Raw genomic sequence first — 22,962 nt, 5'->3', positions numbered from 1 at the left:
CCTGCGCTAAAACAATTTTTTTTTTTTAATTTTTCTCACCTCCACATGGCGTCATTTCATTGGACTTGGAACATTGCTCTACGTTAAAAATCATGATGTAATATTTTTCCTTGCATTGATACCTTCAAATTCTTATGTATTTATATATCTAATAACTAAATAAAATACTACACAAATCTTCCATATTACCGCAAAAATATCATTATTTTAACATTTAAAATATAAAATGCACTTCCATGCCCTGATGAGATGATATATATAATAAAACATAAGAAAAATATTCCTTAAAAAAAACACCAAATCTGTAAGATAAATAAAATAGAGTTGGAATGCAAAACTTATTTAACAAAATATAAATGATATGCAAATAAATCCATAGATTAAGGGGGGTTTAATATAACAAAATTGAGCATTGAAAGGAGGAGTTGGGCAACGGATGGATTTATTATGATGGGAATACGAAAAGCTGGCTCTCTGCTCGTAGAATAGGACAGATAGAATAGAAGATGGCCCTCATCCGCCCAACTAATTCTTCCCGCAGGCATTGCAATGTCCAACTCTGCTTTCAGCCACATGGCCTTCTTCGGCTCTGTTACTGATCTTTAAAATTAATGTTCCCTTCGGCATAATTGCTCTTCTTCCCCTTCAATGGCTGCCATTTATTATTAGTGAAGAACAGTTGTGAAGATTGCTTGAGATATATCTTATTGGTTCCATGGTTTCCCCACACCAAGTCCAGTTAGTAGTGTAAAGAAGAAGGTTGGCAGGTCATGAGGACATATAAATTGGTCAGCAATGGAGTTGTAGCGGGATAGAAAGGAAATAGTGTGGAGATTCCCGGAGCTTTCATGAGCTATGGGAAAGGCAAGCAAGTGGTTCCGGAGCTTGTTGATAGGGAAGAAGGAGAAGGAGAAGGAGAAGGAGAAGGATGGAGATTCGATGATGATTGGATTGGCGGCGGAGAACAGATCGGCTGTTGTAGCGGTTCCACTCGCAAAGGAGAAGAGAAGGTGGAGCTTCCGGAGATCAGTGGGATCCGTGAAGGGCTCGAATTCTGCAGAGGCGAGAGTAAACGTACCTCGCCATGGGTTGTTTGAGTCCGAGATTGAACAGAAGAGACAAGCGATGGTTGTGCGGGGGCCACCGCAGCAGCTGCAGATGCTGCGGTGGCTGCAGCTCAGGCTGCGGCAGCTGTGGTGCGTCTCACTGCGGCTGCAAATGGGAGAACGACGAGAGCCATTGAGGAGGCTGCTGCGATCAGAATTCAGTCTGTTTTCCGATCTTACCTGGTACTCACCTTCTCCTGTCAAACAACCGGATCCAATAATGGTTTCTGAAGAACCCTAGAGTTTGAAACATAACTTGTTTCTTGCAGGCAAGGAAAGCTTTATGCGCATTGAAAGGATTAGTAAAATTGCAGGCATTGGTGAGAGGGCATTTGGTCAGAAAACAGGCTTCTGCAACCCTCCGATGCATGCAGGCACTGGCTAATGCTCAGGCTCGAGCTCGCGCAAAAAGGATTGGGATGGTTGAGGAGTCCCAAAAGCAGCATAATTACAGGAGATCACCACAGAAATCTCGTTTCCGACAATCGTTTGTAAGTAAATTTCTCAAGTGTTGCTTTGCAAAACCTCAGGTAATAAAGAATTAATAAGGAATCTCTTATAGAAATTTATTGAGGAATCATCCCTTGAAAAGATTTGTGCATTTCTCTTTTTGGCATGAAAATTGTTTAGTTATTATGACAAATCATTAGCAAAGATTAGATTTATTACAGATGTGAGAAATGAAAAAATATGTGAAACTTTTCATATGAAGATTGATTACATTTGCGTCTGGCAACAACAATCTCAGTTTTTGCCAGAAGAATTCCTACTAATGGAAACATTCCAATACAAAAAGATTCCCATGTTCCGCCTGAGAATCCCCACAAAGTTCTCAAGGAATTCCTCAAATGACAAAATCTCATTTGAAATGTCTGAGGAAGTCTGTCACATTAGGCCCTCAGTATATGTAGATTTGAGTTATATAAGCAAATTTCCCCTAGCAGCACCTGCAGTGCTTCAGAATAACGCTACAGTGCCAAGTCTCTCTCTCTCTCTCTTTCTAGTTCAAGTTCATATTATTACATGAAACAAGTGCCTCATGATGCAGGAACTGAATAGCAACGATGAAGAATACATCAAAATCGTAGAGATGGATCTTGGGGAGACGAGAAGCAATTCAAAAGGCAGAAGCAGTTATTCCATGGCACAAACTGAGAAATTCGACCAGAGCTTTTCTACATACAATAGAGCTGCCTGCACACCTTACAAGGATGATCTCCCACCACAGTTCTCACCTGCTCCATCAACCCTAACAGAGACGAATCCCGTGAGCCCCAGAGCCTACAGTGGCCATTTTGAAGAATTCTCCTTTGCTGCAGCTCAAAGCAGTCCACACCTATCTGCCATGTCCATGCCCACACATCCTTCTTTTGACAATCCCCTATGTCCCAATTACATGGCTAATACAGAGTCTTCCAGGGCTAAGGTACGATCACAAAGCGCACCAAGACCAAGAATTGAGACTTATGAGAGGCAATCAAGCAAGAAAAGAATGTCGCTGGAGGGAAGAACTATTCCAAGGGATATTAGAATGCAAAGATCTTCTTCTCACGTTGGTTTGACATCCAATAGTTATCAATATCCGTGGTCCATCAAGCTTGATAAGTCCAACATGTCCCTCAACGAGAGTGAATGTGGTTCAACAAGTACTTTACTCACAAATACCAATTACTGCAGATCTATAGTGGGGTATGAGGTACGAATAACTTTGTTAGTGCGACAAAGTTTTGATTTTTACGTGGCTTTTCCAAAGGGAAGCTTTGGCTGAATGGCTCATTCTTTATTGGTGCAGGTCGATGGGAGTAATTACTGACACTTTATAGCTTTTGATCATGCAGTCCTATATCTGCACGTCTATGTATGTACGAGTGACTGTCATTGTAGAATCAATCATGTTTTTTGAATAAAATCAAATCACATAGCCAAGTCCATAAGGGATCAGGATTATTTCCCACCAGATTGCGTGCCACTTCCACCATAGTATTGCTTTGTAGTCTCACGTGAAAATTCTGCAAAAGTCATTCCACGTCTCAGCCGAGATGATAAAGGTGGGATTTTTCTGAAAATTCCTTGAACAAGATGACGTAAGCCTCCAGATCCACCCATGTGACCGACAATGGAAGCATCACTGTTTATGCAAGGCTTCTCATCTTTCGCTTTGGCATCCATAAGATAGCTAGGAATAGGAAGCACTTTATTCCAAGAAGGTTGCAGGAACACAACAAAGGTCTCTCTACTCAGGCTTTCAATCTCTGAAGGCCTGCCAACTGAGTGTAGACTTGATCGGAGCTTTCCATTTGATAGGATATCAGCTGATTCCCCTACCTGAATAATAAAGCTCCCAGGTGCTGCTTTTACCAAAAGAACCCTATCATTAGTAGAATCAAATAATTGCAAGTATGTATGCTCGTGAAGAGATGAACAATCTGTGACACAGGAAGAATCATTTGTCCCACAAGATGACATGAATAAAGGAGATGTTAGGATAGTGAATATTCCGTAGTCATAGTGCCATTGTTGCCACAGATTTGAGAAATATTTCCTTACATGACTGAACTCAGGGCTAATTTTGCTGCATAAGAGCTGGTAGTCTTCAACATCTCTTATAAACTTGGGAAGAACTTTATCATCTAACGAAGCTGAAACATGCAAATTTGTAAGGCTTGGGGTAATTGGACTTGCCTTTGATATTGACTTTTTGGTTCTCTTGTTCTCCTGTTTTAGGATGAGGTTGTCTAGCACAGAATGGTAGTGAATGAGGCGTGCTTTTGCGGTACCCGCATCGAGTATGTTTTGCCCTAATTCTCCACCACCAATCACTTTATCACATAACTGTGCTAACTGAAGCCCCAGTTTTATCATGCAAAGGCCTAGTTCTTTGAACATTTGGCCAATCAACTGTTGTTCATGACTACCTTCCTTTCCATTGTTAGAGATTGGTGATTCTGATTCTAAGATTGAAAACTGCTCATATTTCAACTGCATGGCAAATGAAGAGACGGATCTATCAAGATTCTTCATCGGTACATCACTGCCCAAACCATTATCCTGAAAATTATATGTTCATTATTTCCAAAGAAGAAGGACAAATCAAAACAAGTTAAATGGAATCGTAAATTAAGACCCATTCAAAATAAATTGTATTTCTCCGGTAAAAATTAATGCAAAAAGCTTACTTGGAAGTTTTAATTTAATGAATTTCAGCTTGAATCTATCTGAATCTGGTTTCAAACATAAGTATTGAACTTGAAAATCATTTTGAATGGTTTTGGACTTTTTTTTTTATTGCTTAGTAAACTTTTCAATTGAACAAAATTAACAATATTTATTGACAGTTGATGCATGATATCAGTAAAAGATTAGAATTCATAGGAGGATTTGAATTCAAATCCTATATCTAATGCTTTATCATTTTAATGTCAAATCGCATAATAAGCGGAGATTGAAATAACAAATGGGCTCAGAGGCTGGCCCAAAGCTTGTTCGGGTTAACTTGTTCAAATAAATACCTGTTAGGTCAATCTATCTGTGCTTTTAAAGGATTGATGGGCTGATCCACTTCATAGCATTATAAATGGTCCAAGCTTCTCTTACGATTTATTTTATTATCTTTTGCTTTTTATTACAAATAAGCATGAAACACACACACGCATCCTCTTTCTTTTATGAGGTTGTGGATCTCAACCTTGCTACTAATTTTTCGTATCTTCAACTAGTAGAACAATTAACTCTATTTTCTCAAACACAAGAGAGATACAGCCTTAAGAGAGAAACAATAGAAGTGGCGAAGGATTTGATGAGACCTATTGTTAGGATAAATAATAGAACTCCATTGCTTTGGGAACTGGACTATGAATTGCCTAAATTCCATAATGAAGAACTTTTACATCAGGAAGCCTAAGACTCAGGCACTTCAAATTTTATATGCTCGTCAAAAGGCTACTTCTATTTTCGCTCACCAATTTCACCCAAAAGTGAGAAATTGCTAAATTCAATCAAGCAAGAATACACATAGGATGAAAGGCAAAAATTATTTGGCACTAAATACATACCACCATCCTTGCTTAGGCTGCACTCACTTAAAAGTTTTCTTTAAGGAAATTTTAAAACAATCCAAATCATTTTTCAAAATTTTTTGAAAACTTTGAGTTCGCTAAGTATAGAAGGTTAATGTGGGGAGCAGAAGCAGTAGCACTGTGAAAGAGCAGATAATTCATCAATTTAGAAGCCACAGGCAAGTTAATTTCTTTGTTTCTTTGTAAAGTCAATTAACAATGCCAGGCCAATCAAATATAGAATCATTATGGTTGGCTATATTCAAAGCCCAATATATAAAACATCAAATAAGGCAAGGGAGGACAAAGGAAACATGATCTTTCATTACAATAATCAGAAAAAAAAAAATCACCAACTTTATGATCTAAGAATATATATCACCATTATTATTAAGGTGAAATGGATTATTTACACTGAAAGGTGAAACTATATGGGGGTACCACATCTTTTTATATATAAATAATACACAATAAGCTGTTTTGAGCATAAATATCAAACTTTGGGTGTTAGATATGTAATTAGGTAAGAATTAGGTTATATGTATGTAAATTTCCCAACTATATCTAAATCTAATTTTTATCAAGTACGAAAAGTTGTGACTAAAAGCCCATTATTGCCGGTTTCAAGCTATTTCAAACAAAGGAAGAAAAAATTGTAGCTCTGTTTGGGATGACTTTTATTTTTTGTTTTATATTTTTTATTTTAATTTATTTTGTTTTGTTTATGTATTGATTTGAATTAAAAAATGTTTGGTTGTGGTAGTTGTTTTTAAAAACAATATATTGTTTAATATATATATATATATATAGTGCCACACTCCTTGTCCAGTTGGTAGGCAGGGTCACTGTAAGTCCCCGCAAGGGTTCGATCCCTACCGTGCTGCGTGGGGGGTCGAATTATAGGCACATGGCACAGGATCTCATCATGGGGCTGGTATATATATATATATATTATACAGCCAAACATATTTTCAAAAACAAAAGCAAAAGCAAAAATGAAAATAAAAATAAAAGTGATGCCAACCGGGCCCTAAAACATCAGTTTAGAAGGAAAAAAAATGAAGAGATAAGAAAGAAATGCCTACTCCATCAGCCAACTTTCGCATAACCAGGCAACAGTGAACAGTCAACAATTCCTATGTATTTGCGTACATACCACCCAGCGCCTATGCATTTACGTATCTAACACCTAAACTTTACTTTTTACAATTATACCACCCAAATCTTTCATATCATACGACCATTTTAACTTTTAAAAAAGTGAAATGCACCTTTTTCATGCATAGGTAATGGAACATATATGTAAAACTTAAAAAAATTAGATGTTAGATATGTAAATACATAGGGATTGAGTGGTATGTATGTGACTTTTCCAATTTCTTATTGAGACCTAAACATTTCTTTACTAGATGCTTTGTGCTTGAATTTTTGTAGCTTTCCTCCTAAACTTTACTTTTTTAAAACTATACCACCCATATCTTTCATATCACATAAAAAATACCACCATTTTAACTTTTAAAAAGTGAAATACAACTTTTCATGCTTAGTTAATGCAACATATATGTAAAACTTAAAAGTTTGGTGTTGGATATGTAAATACATAGGAATTGAGAGGTATGTATGTGAATCTTCCATGTTTTTAATGAGACCTAAACATCTCTGTACGACGCGCTTTGTGCTTGAATCTTTGTAGCCTTTCTCCTAACTAATCGGATATGCTTTCAACGTAGCTTTCCATTCAAGGCACTCAAGTTAATAACACATGTTAGATTTTAAAATCCAACTTCAACATATATAACTAAGGGTGGGGGTATATTTTTGAAATTGTGCACGCGAAAGACTAGGTGGACTACCGGCCAGCAGCTTAGAAGCTTTCTCTGCCCTGAGGCTGCAGCAGAGTGTGAAGAAGCCATTGTCGAGCTTTACAAAGGCAGTAAAAGGCAATTTTTTTATTATCTAGTTGGGGATGGGGGTTTAGAAGGAGAGAACACGCGTGCAAGAGAGAGAGAGAGAGAGAGAGAGAGAGAGAGAGAGAGAGAGAGGGAGAGGGAGTAAAAAGAAACTGGGAGAACTTGTTGATGGCATGGCTCTTTTGGGAGAATTAGTGGATGATTTTTATTGCAAGAATAATACTTATTTACTAGCAGAATATTGCAAGAAATCTTCCCTAAATTAACTACATAATAAAATAAAACAAACTCCTTGACAAACTCCAGAACAAAGTTCTAGCATAAAATGTAAATTTTAAATTTATCCAGAACGAAATCGGAATTTAAAATTCATTATAATGTCGTTGTCCTTTAAATCTACATCCAACAGTCTAGATGTCTTGTCTCCCTAAACTCAACTGCAGTCAAGAAAATCACCCAAGGACCAGCACTTTAAAATTCATGAAGAAGAAATTGAACTTCATGGCATATTATTAATGTCGAGTATTTAAACAATGGATTCAAAAAGTGCAACATTGTCGGTCAAGTCAATTTTACCCTTTTAAATTTGGCAGGTGGGTTAGCTTCAACGTTCGCTTTGAAAAAAAAACATTTATTTATTGGAGTCACCTTCTCCCTTCTCACCCCATTAGTTAATAAGGTGTAAAAGGACCTCAATTCGATTATCCATGTTATGTGAGAACCTTTGTCAAAAGAATAATCTAGGTCATGACTCCACCACTATAGATCATTTACTTCAATAAATGAGCTCATTTCTTCTACTGTCACTAAGATTTATTATTTCTTTATTTTTCTTTCTTCATATAGCCACATGCTTTTGAATAGCCTAGCATGGTTTACGTCTTATATTAATAGATCAATAGCTAGGAAGTTACTTCTTGTGTTTTTCAACAGGAGGAGAGCTTTTAACCCCTATAGGTAAAGTAATATATTGATTGAGTTAATATTTTTACCACTTTTGACAAGAATAAAATTTTATTATCTTTTATAGAAAATAGCATCCATAAATAAAAAATATGCACTACTTAAAATTATATGAACTACGTCCAATGAAACAACATTATAAACTACTTCTATCTAGTTAATAAAATCTCCAAAGAAAACAAACTTAAGAATACATGATCCAGTGACTCGACAAACGTTATTCTTTTGAAACTCACATAGAAAATATGATTTTGAGTGCTAAGTAGAAGCGACTAACCTCTACAACAACAACAAGCCTTTATCCCACTAAGTAGGGTCGGGTAGATGAATCCTTTTTATCCATTGGTTCCTATTGAGTGTCATATTTTCATTTAATTCTAATAAATTAAGATCATGTTTATACGACATGCTCAAGTCCTGACATAAGTCAAATATAAAACATCTACTCTCATAGCCGGATCATCACATGGTTGATGTTTAATGTGACCAAACCATTTAAGACGACTCTCTTTTATCTTATATGACATTAGAGCTACACCAACTCTTTCACAGATATATTCATTTCACATTTTGTCTCAAAGTGTAAATCCAGTCATCCACCTAAGCATTCTCATCTCAACAAGATTTAACTTAGTTTTATGCTTCTCTTTTATAGGCCAACATTTTGTACCATAAAGCAATAAAGGTCTCGCTAACATCTTCTAAAATTTTCCTTTTCTAAGCGGTACTTTACTATCACACAATAGGTCTGATGCATTCTTCCACTTCAACCATGCAACTTGAATTCTATTAATAACATCCTCATCTATATCACCATCACTTTGAACAATAGACCTGAGATACCTAAAACGTTCATTCATTTAAATTACTTGATCATCTACTATTACCAAAATTACATTCCATTTATCCAATTTTAGTCAACTCAAACAAAAACCTTTAAAATCTAAAATTGACCTGCATAATTCAAGTTTTTCCTAAAATTTCACTAGTCTTATCCACAATAAGGATATCATCAACAAAAAGGATGCACTAAGATACATCCTCTTGTAAATATCCAGCAAGAAAATTCATAACTAAAGTAAAAAGAAATGGACTTGAAGCCGATCACTGATCTAATCCTACTAAAATAGAAATATACTTGGTCAAACCTCCTACTATTCACTATTCTTTTTAGAGAAAAGCATATCCCGATTGACTAAACTCTCTCAATTAAAATTGCTAAGGCAACTCTCTTTTCACTATATAGATCCAAAATGGCATTGATGATGATAGATTTCACCTGAACTATAAGGTAGAATAACTTTTCCTTGGTTTACTTAGTGATATGTGCATGCAACATCGAGGACAATATAATATTTGCATTATTTCTCCAACCCCAACTAATTCCAAAGTAGTGGTGATATCTTTTTCTTCTAATCTTCCCATTTGGCCTCTTCTCTAGACAAAAAATTCTACCAAACCTTTAGCCTATGCCACAACTCTTGCAATAGTGACAAAATAGACTAGCAACTTACTCCTCCAAAGCTAAACTTTAAGTCTTCTTCTTTTTGACAACTATGAGCTACAAATTTCGTACAATGGAAAGTGTTTTCTTTCTTCAGTCAAATGTTATAGCTTCATGCCAGCTTCAAGGATGCCTGCAAATAGAAAAAGCTCCAATTATATGTGAAGGCTTTTATCAGCTTTGCTATATATTTCTTGAATATAATTTTTCATTCCACCAAAAGTCTAAAGCGCTTGCTTGTGATGCAAGTAAAATCCAATCCGAAGATGACCAGTCATTCAAAAGCATGCAATTTTCACTTCCAAGACTAAAGCGTAGATGTGCAAGATCAAGAGACAATAATAAAAAAATAAGAGAACGAAGAGGAAGAAGAGACTAAAAGAGAAGAGCCATTAGGCCAACTAGCCAATAAGGAAGACAGGAAAGGAAGAATAATAGTATTTGCAAAAGCAACTTCTAATTCCAAATTAAATGGTTTCATATAAAAGGGTCCTTATTGATTAGATAAGAGGAGATTATTATGGATAAAATCTGTTCCGCATCACCATTACTGGGCAAAAAAAAAAACACTTCTTTGAAGAAATAGAGCGATTGTATTCTCTTAAGAAATCTAGTATAATACAATGTATCTTTTCTTGTGAGATCCATGATCATCCTAAGGCAGATTATCTCTCCATCAAAGGAGGTGACGCTTTCGTCCTGTTTAGGGCTAGTGGTGATTTCATTCATGAGAATCTACAAGACAACACTGACAGAGGGCTAGTGGTGATTTCATTCATGAGAATCTACAAATAAAAGAAGCAAGAACGCAACAAATAAAAGAAAAAGTGACACATTTATAGTGATAAAAACTCCACCTTAAGCAATACTTTCGAATATTATCAGAGGTTCAAAAGTGCCTTAATATTCTTAATGTTGAAGATATGACTAATATTAAAATCTTGAGGCGGGTCAATTAAATATGCATCAGATCCTGTATTCTTCAAGATTGCAAGGTGTCGCATAGGAAGTGTGCAAGATGGGCATACAAGAACATACTCCATTGAATTTTTGAATACAACTACTTGCATTGATAATTGTATTTTATTTATCAATATGCTTAGCAATATGTAATCTAAAAATAGCATGAATTTTGTATATGTGCTCAGCAAAATTTGAAGCATGATAAGACAAAAAAGATGGCATTGTCATGAGATATATGATTTTATAGGCCAATTCTTTTTTGGGAAAAAAAAAGTGCGATTAATTGAGCTGTTATTAAAAAATTAGACAGTTGATCAGTCCTAATTACCCAAGTGGTCACCAACAATGTCTTAATAACTTTCTCAAACTACAATTCACAACTTTAATCTGCATGTCAGTTTGTAAATGAAAGAGGATAATTTCAAATTACTTCCATCTATATTCTACTATATTTTCAAAAATGCCCCACAAATTTGGCATCTCTGTAGAAATAATTTAAGATGGAAAACCAACCTCTTCAAAGAAAAGCTATGCAATATGAGACATATCTATAGTTTTGAACAAGGTAAGCTATAAGTCTTCTTGAAGAGATAAAGAACAACAAAGATGGAATCAGGACAAAAAGTTGTGCAGAGTAAACCTATAAAAAAATTCACCTTCAAATATTTCTACAAGGCATGATTTGAAGGCATACATAATCCTAAAAGTTATTTTTTATGGACTTCCATGGAGACAAGTGCAACATTTTCCAATGGTGCGAGCAACATCAATCATTGTAGGTAACAAATAAAATTGTTCTTCAAAAAGATCGATTATCTTCTCTTGATCAACTGTACTGTGAGTTTGCTAAAATGTACTTCTCAAATAAAGATAACACAAACAAAATTACAAAAGATTTACATAAAGTAATTGTCAGGGAAAAAAAACCATCACATAAAGGTATTCAAATGGAAGTGGCTGGCTAGATTCTTGAAGGCCAAGGAAGAATTTATATAAGTCAAGACATGGACGGTAATCTAATTTAATTGGATGAAATTAAGTAATGAAAAAACTACAATAGAGAGAAAAAAAATGCATGCAACTAAGGGCATCAACAACTTTGTTGCCCACACTAGCTCACCAGTGCATTACAAAAGAAAATTCCTAATGAAAAGCAATGCATTTATAATGATATGTATTAAATTTACTAACGTAAATAATTAAGAAATTCATAATTAGAACGCTTAAAAAACTCTTGTGGAAATTGATAATGCTGCCAGTGACAAGGCACCTAGACAATAATATAAAATTCTCTATAATAGAAAGAGCATCTTTTCTTTACCTCATTTAATTTTCACTATAATAATAGATGACCAACTTTGCTAAGAACACTACCGATGCTAATGCCATGCCAATGCCCAAAACATCACATAGCAATTCAAATATTTTCATGAAATAGAAAAGGCCCGAGTCATAAAAATTTGATCAGCTTAAAATCATCATTTGTAGGATATGTGTACTGAAACTTCTTTTGCTCTAAGACATTTATTAATGGGCTATTGTACTGCTAAACCCTTTTATAAATCATCAATAAAATATGGCTAAACCATGAAAACTTTAAATAACTATCATGGATGAGGATTTTGACACAAACAATGATAGCTTTCACCTTAAAAGGTTTAGTAGATACAACCTCAATAAAGATATCAAAGCCAAGAAATGCAACATAGGGTTGAAGTGTGGCACAATTCTTTAGATTGATAAAACGTTTGGTAGGTCAAACTCTATCAAAAAATAAATGCAAATGGGACACATGATCAAATTCTAGCATTATAAATTAGAATATTGTCAAATAATGAACAAAAAGTTTTTCAATGAAGGGCTTTCTCACTCAAGTTTATCATACTCATGAATGTGCTAAGTGCATTGGAGAACCCAAATGACTTCAACAACTATTCACATAGGTCATGTGGTGCTTAGAATGCAAATTTCAATCAATCACCATGATGCATCCTAACTTGATTATAACTGAAACTTAATGAAAAAGAAAAGACTAGCTATAAAATCCAACATCCAATCTACTTGGGAGTTAAGAGATTTAAATTTCTCAAGTAAAAGATGAAATTATTGTGACAACTATTTATGAACATTCATCATTAATTATCCTTCATTCATTTGAGAAAAGAAGAACACCATATGAACTAAGACTATGCCTTTTAGTTTTAGATATTAGATGACAACGTGAAAGGTTGATATGAGGCCTATGGCATGCTTGATATCACGCATAGGACACTTAATAAACATCGCCACCATATTGGAGACACATGAAATAGGTGTTAAGAATTAGAGTTGCCTTTGAGGGGGCAAAATTTCTTAGAGCAATAGTAATTGACTTCAGTTAGGTTGATTCTCGGATAAGTTATTTAGGTAATTGATTGTGAAGAGGAAAAAGCTTGTTCTAGCACAAACTCATTTAGCATTGGTTTTCATTTCTTATATTTCTCATTTTTAAGTGAGCAATGATAACAAGTACATAGGGTTAAATATCCATTTTGATATTTAAGAATAGTTCTTTAATGAACTTCATCATAGTGGCAAGCTCTTAGAATTTAATAAGGTACTCTCGGGTGACAATGAATGAGAGGTATTTTAATTTTTTCACAGTATAAGCCATAATACAATAACGGTGCAAAAGAATGTGCGTTATGAATATATGTGCATACAACAAATTGACAATTTTTAATTTTATGAGTAAAATTTGTTTTCTAAATTTGATCACGCAAAGTTCAAGCAATTAACATGAGGCCCAAAAACTTTGTAGGAACATTCCTTATACTCCATTAGGTATTAGTTTGAGTATTCGGAGGGAATTGTAATAGCTTCAACAAAGCTAACTAGAAGGTCAAAATAATTTAAAAAGTTTTTCAATTGATAGTCAATAATTGAGAAGGTTCTTTGGTGAATGGGTGCGTGATATAGTCTAATGCAAATTTTAATAACACCAAATAAGAGACCTCTATTTTGCCAAGCTTCCATCCTCTTAGTTTTACCTATTATTAATAGTAAATTATCAATTTGATTTCCATGCCTTCTGGAGATGAGGTTGTAGAAGATAAAAAAGGATATAGTAAATACAAAATAGAAGAGAGTGAAGGAAAAGATTGGAAGAGAGAAAAGTTTGTTACAAGTCCAACTAGCCAAGGTGAAAGATAAGACATGAAATAAGAGAGAAGAAGAGAAAGAGAAGAATATTTGCATAAGTAAATATTCAACTAGAATAATTTCTTCAAAAAAAAAAAAAAAGGCAGACACGTACTATTTCACAATATTAATTAATATAATTACTTGAGTCATAAAGAGTCATCATTTTAATTCAAAATTCAAACTAGTTATCATACTTCATTTGTGTAATACAAGAAAAATAAATTCCTTATCAAATTAATAAACCAATGGGATTCATGCCACATAAGGAGACCTTTAGGTTAATCCTATAAGTTGTAAAGCCTAATTATTATACATCACAATCATTTATTTCAAAAAACGCACAATATCAACTTACTCAAAGCTTAAGGGTGATATAAAGGTTATTAGGTTCATCTCAATATCCAATGATAATCTAACGCTCAGGAGATTAAATACACAAATTACTCTTGATGTGAAAACATAGTAAACAAACATATTAATTCCTAATAACTAAACGCCAATCAAAATAAGCCAAGTACATTTGTACCGAACAACATAAGACTCAAGACTATTGCATCCCTTGGATGTTCATGTGAATGTGTCTTGGGTGTTAATGGCTACAATTACATATGAAAGAAAGCCACATGTGGACTACCTACTTAAAAATAATATCAACAAAGAATGTAACACATAAATTAAAACCCACTAAAGTAGGCTACACAAGCATGTCTCAAGCTTTGGTTTCTTTTGACGAATTTTGCAAGGGGCATCAGCCATTTACCTCATGGCATTTACTAAATAGTTAGCTAAGTTTGGTCAAACATCAAATATGTGGGTTTCCCTTGACTAGTTCAAACAAACTGAAATTAATATATTGCAAATAAACCTTCTAAATGTATAAGAATTACACATCAACATTTCTAGGTAATTTTGAATTGAAGTACTTCTGTTGTTGATTAAAATTACAAAATAGCACATGAAATTTATAATTGCTATCTTGGACTATGTTACTTATAAGACAAGTTTATAAGACCAGCCATTATGGTCTTGTGAACCTCCCCATTGACATAAGACCTCACATTATAATTTAATAAAAAATTTTTATAGAAAATTTAATATTAGTAGAGATTATACTATATCACAGAATACAAATGAATCAATATCAGCGAAGCAATGTTGCAAATGTGAGGTCCACTATCAGACAAGAATTGTGGCCAGAGGCAGGGGCCATGTGAGCATCGACGAAGGGAGGTTGTGATGAGTAATTGCAAGCACAAGAAATAGGTGAGAAGGCAGGGGCCATGTGAGCATCGACGAAGGGAGGTTGAGATGAGTAATTGCATGCACAAGAAATAGTTGAGAAGCAGCAAGTCAGGTATGGTGTTCGCCATCAACAAGTAATTAAACTTTAATCTGATACCACCGATGATGAAGGCAATGAAGAGAATGGAGTTAAATAAAGAAGAGAACAAGAAGAAGAAGAAGAAGAAGAAGAAGAAGAAGAAGAAGAAGAAGAAGAAGAAGAAGAAGAAGAAGAAGAAGAAGAAGAAGAAGAAGAAGAAGAAGAAGAAGAAGAAGAAGAAAAGGTAACATGAAGTGGAATGGATATATTAAAATGCTAGCGACTAGGTTAGCAAAGTTTAGATTCAAAATTCAATGTTTAAACCCTATGTCATGATATCCTATTGTAGATAGGAGTCATCTATTGACAAATAACTTTAAAATAATTTTATAACAAGCTCAATGTGAAATCTAAAATGTCTCTTATAGTGATATTTGAGTTGCTTATGTGCATTATCATAACTTTCTAAACATATGAATTCTTAGGGTCCGTTTGGGGCCGCTTTTTTGCGGCTTCGCGGCCTCGAATGGCGATTATTTGATGTTTGGCTGGGAGCGTCGCGGCTAAAGAAAGTTAAAGCCGAAGAAAAGCGAAAAGCGGAAAGCGGTATCCTCCCCACGGCACAGCTTCGCAGCGTGAAAAGGCTTGTTTTGCCCTTCGCCCTCGTCCCGCCCTCCCGCCCTCGATCTTCTTCCTCCGAATCTTCTTCCGAATCCCGCGGATCGCCACTCCGGCGCGTCGATTTCTTCCTCCCAATCCCGCGGATCGCCCTCCCGCGCGCCACTAGGTTCTTCTTCCCCGCGATCTTCTTCCTCGACCAGGACCCTCGAACAATTGCTTGGTTACTTCTTCTCTATGTTTCCTTTTTCAAGTATAGGTGATAATTCTATATCGTACAAGCTCGTCTTATTTGAATATATCCTGTTTTAACATATATGCCACCCAATTCCAATGTATTTGCATATCTAACACCTAAACTTTACTTTTTACACTTATGCTACAGCAATCTTTTATATCACTTTAAAAATACCACTAATGTAACTTTGAAAAGTGATATCTCCTTTTCATCCTTTTCATGCATATAGAAGGTGGCATGTATGTAAAAATAGAAGTTTAGGTGTTAGATATGTAAATGCATATGAGTTAAATGGTATGTATGTAAATCTTCCTTTAATTTAAGGCTGGGTCCAAAGCATTGCTTTGGTGTTTATGTATTGACTTGAGGTAATAAGTTTTGAGTCATAAAAACAATCTTTCAGTTTTATGTAATATTGCATTCATCAACCATTCTGACGTTCATTGGTTGGAGCTTCATGCACTGGTTATGCAAATTCTTAGCCTACTTTAATCTTTCAATTAAATGACAGGCTGTTCTATAATTTCACATATACGATTATGATCCTATAAACTTCAATATGATGGCAGATATTTCATCAAGCTGTAAATCTGCAAGTAAAAAGAAGTATACGATTGGAGTATTGCTGGTGAAACGGAATGAAGATTTGTTCGTTTGGAAGAATTAATGTTCGTGTTGTCTGGGAGAGTTTAATCAGTAGCTAAAGTCATTTTCCAATTCCATTATGAAGATTTGTTCGTATACGAATAATCAGCTTTAAAGCGTTTCAAATACTTAGCATTATAGCTATGAAATCACATTATGGGGATGTTTGGTACCTGCATTTGAGCAAGAATTGTCAAGCTTCTACTTTCAATGGAATCACATGCATTTATGACTATCACACTTCGAGCATTTGAGCAACCATTCCCTGTTCTTTTGCTTTCATGATAGCCATTGTTCCCATGGGGACCTGAGGATGGAGTTAAAACCACGGCAACTTAAATTTTACTGACCATATTTAGCAAAAAGAAATTGTTGTTTTAGCTTTGAAAATGACCATTATGAAAAGAATAGCGCTGCTAGTAATGCACAGTTGTAATTTTATTTTTTTAGTTGGATTATTATGAAAATCCTTCAATGCTCTTCGTAATCTGCACTTATTTCTGGATGACATCTGATATCATCCTTACTGGTTATTTTTGTGATTAGCGTTTATTATATTCTTATTAGGTGTTTATAATGTCTTTATATTCTACAAATGCCCCGACAACGGACATGCAGATGATGGTGTAAATTATATCATCCTGTTAAACGCACGGTATGATAAGATTCATGTTGTTGTTCAATTTACGTAATATTTTCTCCGTTCAAAGAGATTTAAGATACACAAAATGAATGAAATGAGGAACATGACTTCACTCCCTTGCCCTGAATAAATTTCTGGAGTTGTGGAGTTTTAGGCAAAGTTCGAAGTGTGGTTATTTGGGATCATTTGTATTGTTATAATTTTTTTCTATCTTGTTTTTAAAACTTGTGGTTCACAATTATTTTTAAAAATAAAATTTTTATTTTTTCAAAAATAGTTAATAATTCTTTCTAAGAAATTTTCAGTATTTAAAAAAATTGTATTTTTTTTAACATAGTAAGGGTTGGTTAGGGTAGCATGTTATTACAGTCTTCTTTTAAACAGTTTTAACGAACAGGGGCAGGATGGTCATTTTTCCAGAAAAAACTGTCCCACAGCTGTTTTCACACAACTGCACCAAACAGACAGTCAATTTCCCCGCAGCTGCTTCCCCGCAGCAGCTTCCTGGGGCAGCGCAACCACAGCCAAGCTGGGAAGCTGCAGCTGCGCCAAACAGACCCTTAGTTAGACCATGTATTTATAAACCTAATGCCATCATTAAATCTAAATAGGCAAATTGGTGTCATATTTTGGGCAGGATTTAAAAAAGATTTAGCTCAAATCTCATCAAGAAGAATTTTAGAGATTTTAAGTTCCAACCTATTTGCCCAAAAAAAGGCTAGCAAGACTAAACCAAGAAATCGTAACTTCAGAGTCGTCAAGTGAGTTCCGGTCGCATCCTCCAATGAGTTCAATGCATCCTGCAACAAGTTTTTGCTACAAGTTCATGTGCAAGCTCACATCATTGGATCCTCTAGCAAGCTACCATTACTGCATCCTCCAAGATGTTCACGCAAGCTTCCATCATTGTATCCTTTAATGAGCCACTGCTATGCATCCTCAAGAGAGCACCAACCATTGACTTTGGTTTGAACTCATGAGCTGGGCTTGAGCTTGTCTCATATTCTTTCTTCGGCATATTCGGGTTGGAAAAGAACAATTCGCAGTTTGTCTCACCTTCAACATTGGGATCTCCAAATCAATTGCCATACACCCTAAGTAAGCCACATCAATCCTATTGCATATCCATCACTGCCGCAAGCCACATCTCGCTACAAGCTAAAATTTTTAAATCATACTTGCAAGCAGTTCATAAGTTTTTGCATAGAAACAACAAAAGATAAAACTGAAGAATATTGGTGAACAAGTGAATGCTTACAAAATAGTAAAGAGAAATAGTAAAATTGTAAGCATATGCATGAATAACTTTAAAGATGTTTTTAAAGTTTATTCAGATAATCAATTTGAATTAACTTTCAGGTTAACACTTGTTTGCGCGTTTTGGTATTATCAATAGAATTTTAAGAAAGCAAAAATAGATTTAAATATGTTATATTATTACCTTTATTATTATTAGGCACTTAACGAAATGTTGGAGCCAATTAAAAAAGTAAAAAATAATCCAACATAAGAATATGCAATCTTGATAAAAAAAATTATAACAATTACGTGAAATGTTTTTTTATGGTAAAATGATAAAATGAGGAATTATTCATCATAAAAAAATACTTGGTTGGGGCTTTTCAAAATGATAAATCTTGCATTAACTACCCTCAACAAATGAAAGATGAAATTAATAAATCTTAAAAGAAGTTGAAATTTCTAGTTAATGAAATGTCATATGAATATATTAATGAAATTAATGATTTTAATATGACGACATAAGTTATTTTATATGATGAAATATTAAAAAGATATCATAAATCAAAATCAAATGCCTCTAATCAAAGTTTAAGAACTTCTATGCTTAATGATCCAAAGGCAAAAGGTCATTGGACAGTATATTTACACCAAATCTTGTTAAGGATAAACCGACGAAAGGGTAAAATGCAAAAAGTTATAGATGTTAGAAAAAAAATGAGAGAAAGGGGAATCCAAATATTTTGTCATTGGATGTATGATGTTGTTATTTCCTTGAAGGCAATTAAATAATGATACCATTTCAATAGTAATAAAAGAATTTAGGCAATTTGGTTGTGGTATAAAGCCATCTAGTTATCATGAGGGGTTTCACACTTGAAGAAGATGGAACACACATGAACTATTGCAACACCGTGAAAAAGTTTATCTTAAACATAACTTTTCTTTATGGTTGACATTTGAACATCCTATGGTGAAAAAAGTTTGACTTACTCTTTAGTGAATCATCCAAAAGAAACCTGATTAATAGATTTAGTTGAAAACATTTTTTTTTTCAAAGAATGCTGTAAAAAATACTGCTAATGAGCATCTTGAGGGGATCGAATCACATTGTGTCATTCAAGTAGTCAGTTAATACTTTTGAGAATATGCTTTTCTTATAGTAACTCAATGAATGCTTCCATTTCAATTAAGCTATAGATTATTTTTCTGCAGATAAATTATTTATTTCTGAATGATTTTCGATATTATTGCAAGAAACTTATTGATGAATACACATCCACACTTACATTGGATTTATTGAACTCTCATTATTATACTTAATAATAGATGATATATTTAAGATTCAAAGATTAAAATGTTTTAAGAATGTGGTAGTGGTATATAATTTTCTTTTTTCAGGACTCCGATTACATAGCCTAATGAGGTGTGCAAATTAAAGATCACTTATCAAAGCTTTCCAAAACTCAGTTTGTTGTTACCCTTTTAATATTACAAAATTTTCATCATCAATAAATATATTTGAAGAAAATATTTACATGTGAACAATTTAAACATCGACTATCTGATGATTCAATTAGGAGAGTAGATGTTTTAGATTCGACTTATGTTAAGAAAGATAAAGGTAGACCTAGGAAGACTTGGGCTTATTGTATAAAAAATGATCTTTTTATTAGAACTAAATGAAAATATGACACTAAATAGGATGCAATGGAGAAAAAGGATTCATGTATCCGAGCCCAAGTAGTGGGATTAAGGCTTTGTTGTTGTTGTTCATATTAAAAAAAAATGACCAAGGTAAAGCAAACACAATAAACCATTTTGAAGCAATTATTTAAAATATTGTTATTTATGTGCTGAAAAATTGGAGGCCCTTTGTTGAAGATCTTTTTAGATTAGTTTATGGGAAAAAAATTAATGGGTTGAATATATTAAGTAATGGATAGGGTCAAAGAAGCGATTCGTTTTACCAATAATGATAAGTAAAAGCAAATTTTTAATTTATTGATGGAATATGGAAAGTACAACTCCGCTGATCTTTACATGCAACAACACATTTCTTAAATCCAGAATACTTTTTCAATAAAATTGATATTGCAAAGGACAAAGAAATAGCCGATGGATCATGGGCATGCATTAAAGATTGGCTAAGGATGTCAACGAAAAAGATAAAATTAACAATAGATGAGCATATATAATACACATGAAAGGCTTTTTGGTATTCCTGCAACTATAAGATAAAGGCCATTCAAACACCAAATAATATAATTGTGATAAAGATATAATTAATATTGAATAATATTTTAATATGACAATGAAAGTTTTTGAAAACTTCTACTTGATTGGTGGCTAACATTTGGCTCACTAACAATGCTTTGCAACTAGAATTCGTAGCCTAACCCATATTTTATCTTGATGTGAAGAGAATTTGAGCATTTTTGAAAATAAGCAAAAAAATAATAATGTTTATTGTTTCTTATTGCAAAATTTTATAATTTAATAAATTTTAAATACAGGTTGTTAGCAAAGAAAGAAACAAAATGGATCGCAATCATCTCAAAGATATAGTTTACGCAAAATTTAACAATGTTTTAGTTTGCATATATAGTCAATCATGATGTTATTGACCTTATCTTTTTAAATAATATAAATGAAGCAAAATGGTAGTTAACATGATAGATTGACAATGATTGGGATAAAAATAATGAAGTAATTATTGGTGAAAAAGATTTTGCATAAAATACTACTGCAAAGGGCTAAAAGACACTATATCTATGAAAGAAAATATAATATTCAAGAGCAATCTAAATTTTCATTTAGGACTAAAAATTCTTGGGAATGAACATGAAAATGGTGAAAATAATGAAGAAGATTATGATTTAGAAAATAATGATGATGCTAATGAAAGAAATAAAGTTGCTTGACTTATGATAACTATTTTTTAATAGAGAAATTTATTTTTTATAAAAATATTAGAGTTGTAAGAAAATATAAATATAAAATATTTTAAAATTTAAGTGATTGAAATTTTGCGCACTTTAGTGTAAGCATTATTTTTGTTATTTTTATTAGGTGCATTTATATACATACCACCCAATTCCTATGTATTTACATATCTAACACATAACATTGCCTTTTACACTTATGCGACCCAAATCTTTCACACCACAAAAAAATATCTCCATTTTAACTTTTGAAACAGTGAAATAAACATTTTCATGCATAGGTAAGATGGCATTATGCAATTAAATTGAAGTTTAAGAGTTAACTATGTAAATATGTAGGAGTTGAGCGGTATATATGCAAATCACGTTTCTATTATTAAGATAGTTTATCTTTCACTTAAATAATTCTTCATATTTATCTGCATTTTATTCTTATTATTTTAAATATTTTACATTATGCTTAAAATGCAACAAATGCACCATATTTTATGGCTCCATGGAGAATTCTGCGCTTGCTTTTGTATTTTCTATGATTAACTACGCTAAATCCTATTGAGTTAAATCATTCTTATAGCCAAATCATACCATAATCAAACATGACCTTTATTTGATAAATATCAAGATGCAAATACCTCATGCCTAGTAGACCTTTTATAGCATTTTAGCAAACCTATGAACCTTCAACAACCAGACGCCTGCTTATCCCAGCTAAAGAACTCTATATCAGCAGCAATGACATCGCACAAACAAGGCAAGAATATTACATAACATGATCCAGACAGACAATGACAAAGAAAAAACTTTTGAAATCTCCAAAAGCATAAATGAGAAGTACAACATAGAAAGGAACTAGCCGAACCAAAGAAAGCAAAATGCGAGCTTACCTTGAGCACTTGCGCTCGTTCCTTCTTACTAAGGAGTGCCAACTTCCGCGCTAGAGGAAGAAAATTCCGGCGCCAATCGGAAGCCTTCGGAACTCCGGTGATCGCTAGAAGACCAGGACCCAACGGCCCTAGAGCTTTCATGACAGCGCTGGAGACAAACTCGATCCTCTCCCGTTCTTCGGAGGAAGAAGAGGATGAAGCAGCACGGGATGAAGATAGGAGGACGAGATCGGAGTAATGGAGCTCCAATGGTTCAAACACCTCCGCTTCGGTTTCCATGGCTGCCAGCGCTGGGTGCAGAAAAGGTACGGTATTGATAACAGAGACGCCGTGCCGTTAAGGCGTTGCCCTAAACATGTGATTGGGCTTGGACGTGCATTTTAGGTTTAAAATGAAGCCTTGTCCAATTTAAAAGAATATTGTCACCATTATACATAACAATATGATAATGTAAAAATAACATATAATAAAAATAATAATATAAGTAATTATAATATTCATTTATTCCTTTATCACTCCTCATCTTTCTTTCTAAGATGCTAAATCTCATCTTGCATCAACACAATTAAATTAAAATAGATGCTAAATCTCATCTTGCATCAACACAATTAAATTAAAATTCGATTAGAATAGCTCGCTTAACCCATCAACTTCAATTTCAAGACGAAATTAGATGTTATTGAACATTTTATTATCATGAAGAGAAATTATGTGGAATGAATTCTAGTTTGCAATAAGGAAAATG

The 22,962-nt window shown here is 33.9% G+C and overlaps 2 protein-coding genes across 2 annotated transcripts; one reads left to right on the top strand and one right to left on the bottom strand.

Moving 5' to 3' along the window:
* Window positions 1–427: 427 nt before the first annotated feature.
* LOC110029470 (protein IQ-DOMAIN 14-like) lies at window positions 428–2,987 on the top strand. Its single transcript, XM_020731775.1, is given in 5 exon segments — window positions 428–1,135; window positions 1,138–1,289; window positions 1,376–1,597; window positions 2,155–2,802; window positions 2,899–2,987. Coding segments are annotated over 5 exon segments (1,323 nt in total). The 5' UTR covers window positions 428–855; the 3' UTR covers window positions 2,920–2,987.
* Window positions 2,988–3,035: 48 nt separating this feature from the next.
* On the bottom strand, window positions 3,036–22,525 carry LOC110029471. The gene is made up of 2 exons (XM_020731776.1): window positions 22,218–22,525; window positions 3,036–4,154 (listed from the first exon to the last, which is right to left on the bottom strand). The coding sequence occupies exons 1-2, from the start codon at window positions 22,494–22,496 to the stop codon at window positions 3,051–3,053; spliced, it is 1,383 nt and encodes a 460-aa protein (XP_020587435.1). The 5' UTR covers window positions 22,497–22,525; the 3' UTR covers window positions 3,036–3,050.
* Window positions 22,526–22,962: the final 437 nt, after the last annotated feature.

This window comes from Phalaenopsis equestris, unplaced genomic scaffold (genome assembly GCF_001263595.1).
Source record: "Phalaenopsis equestris unplaced genomic scaffold, ASM126359v1 Scaffold000577, whole genome shotgun sequence".
Lineage (NCBI taxonomy): Eukaryota > Viridiplantae > Streptophyta > Magnoliopsida > Asparagales > Orchidaceae > Phalaenopsis > Phalaenopsis equestris.
This window is presented reverse-complemented; position numbering and strand designations above follow the sequence as displayed.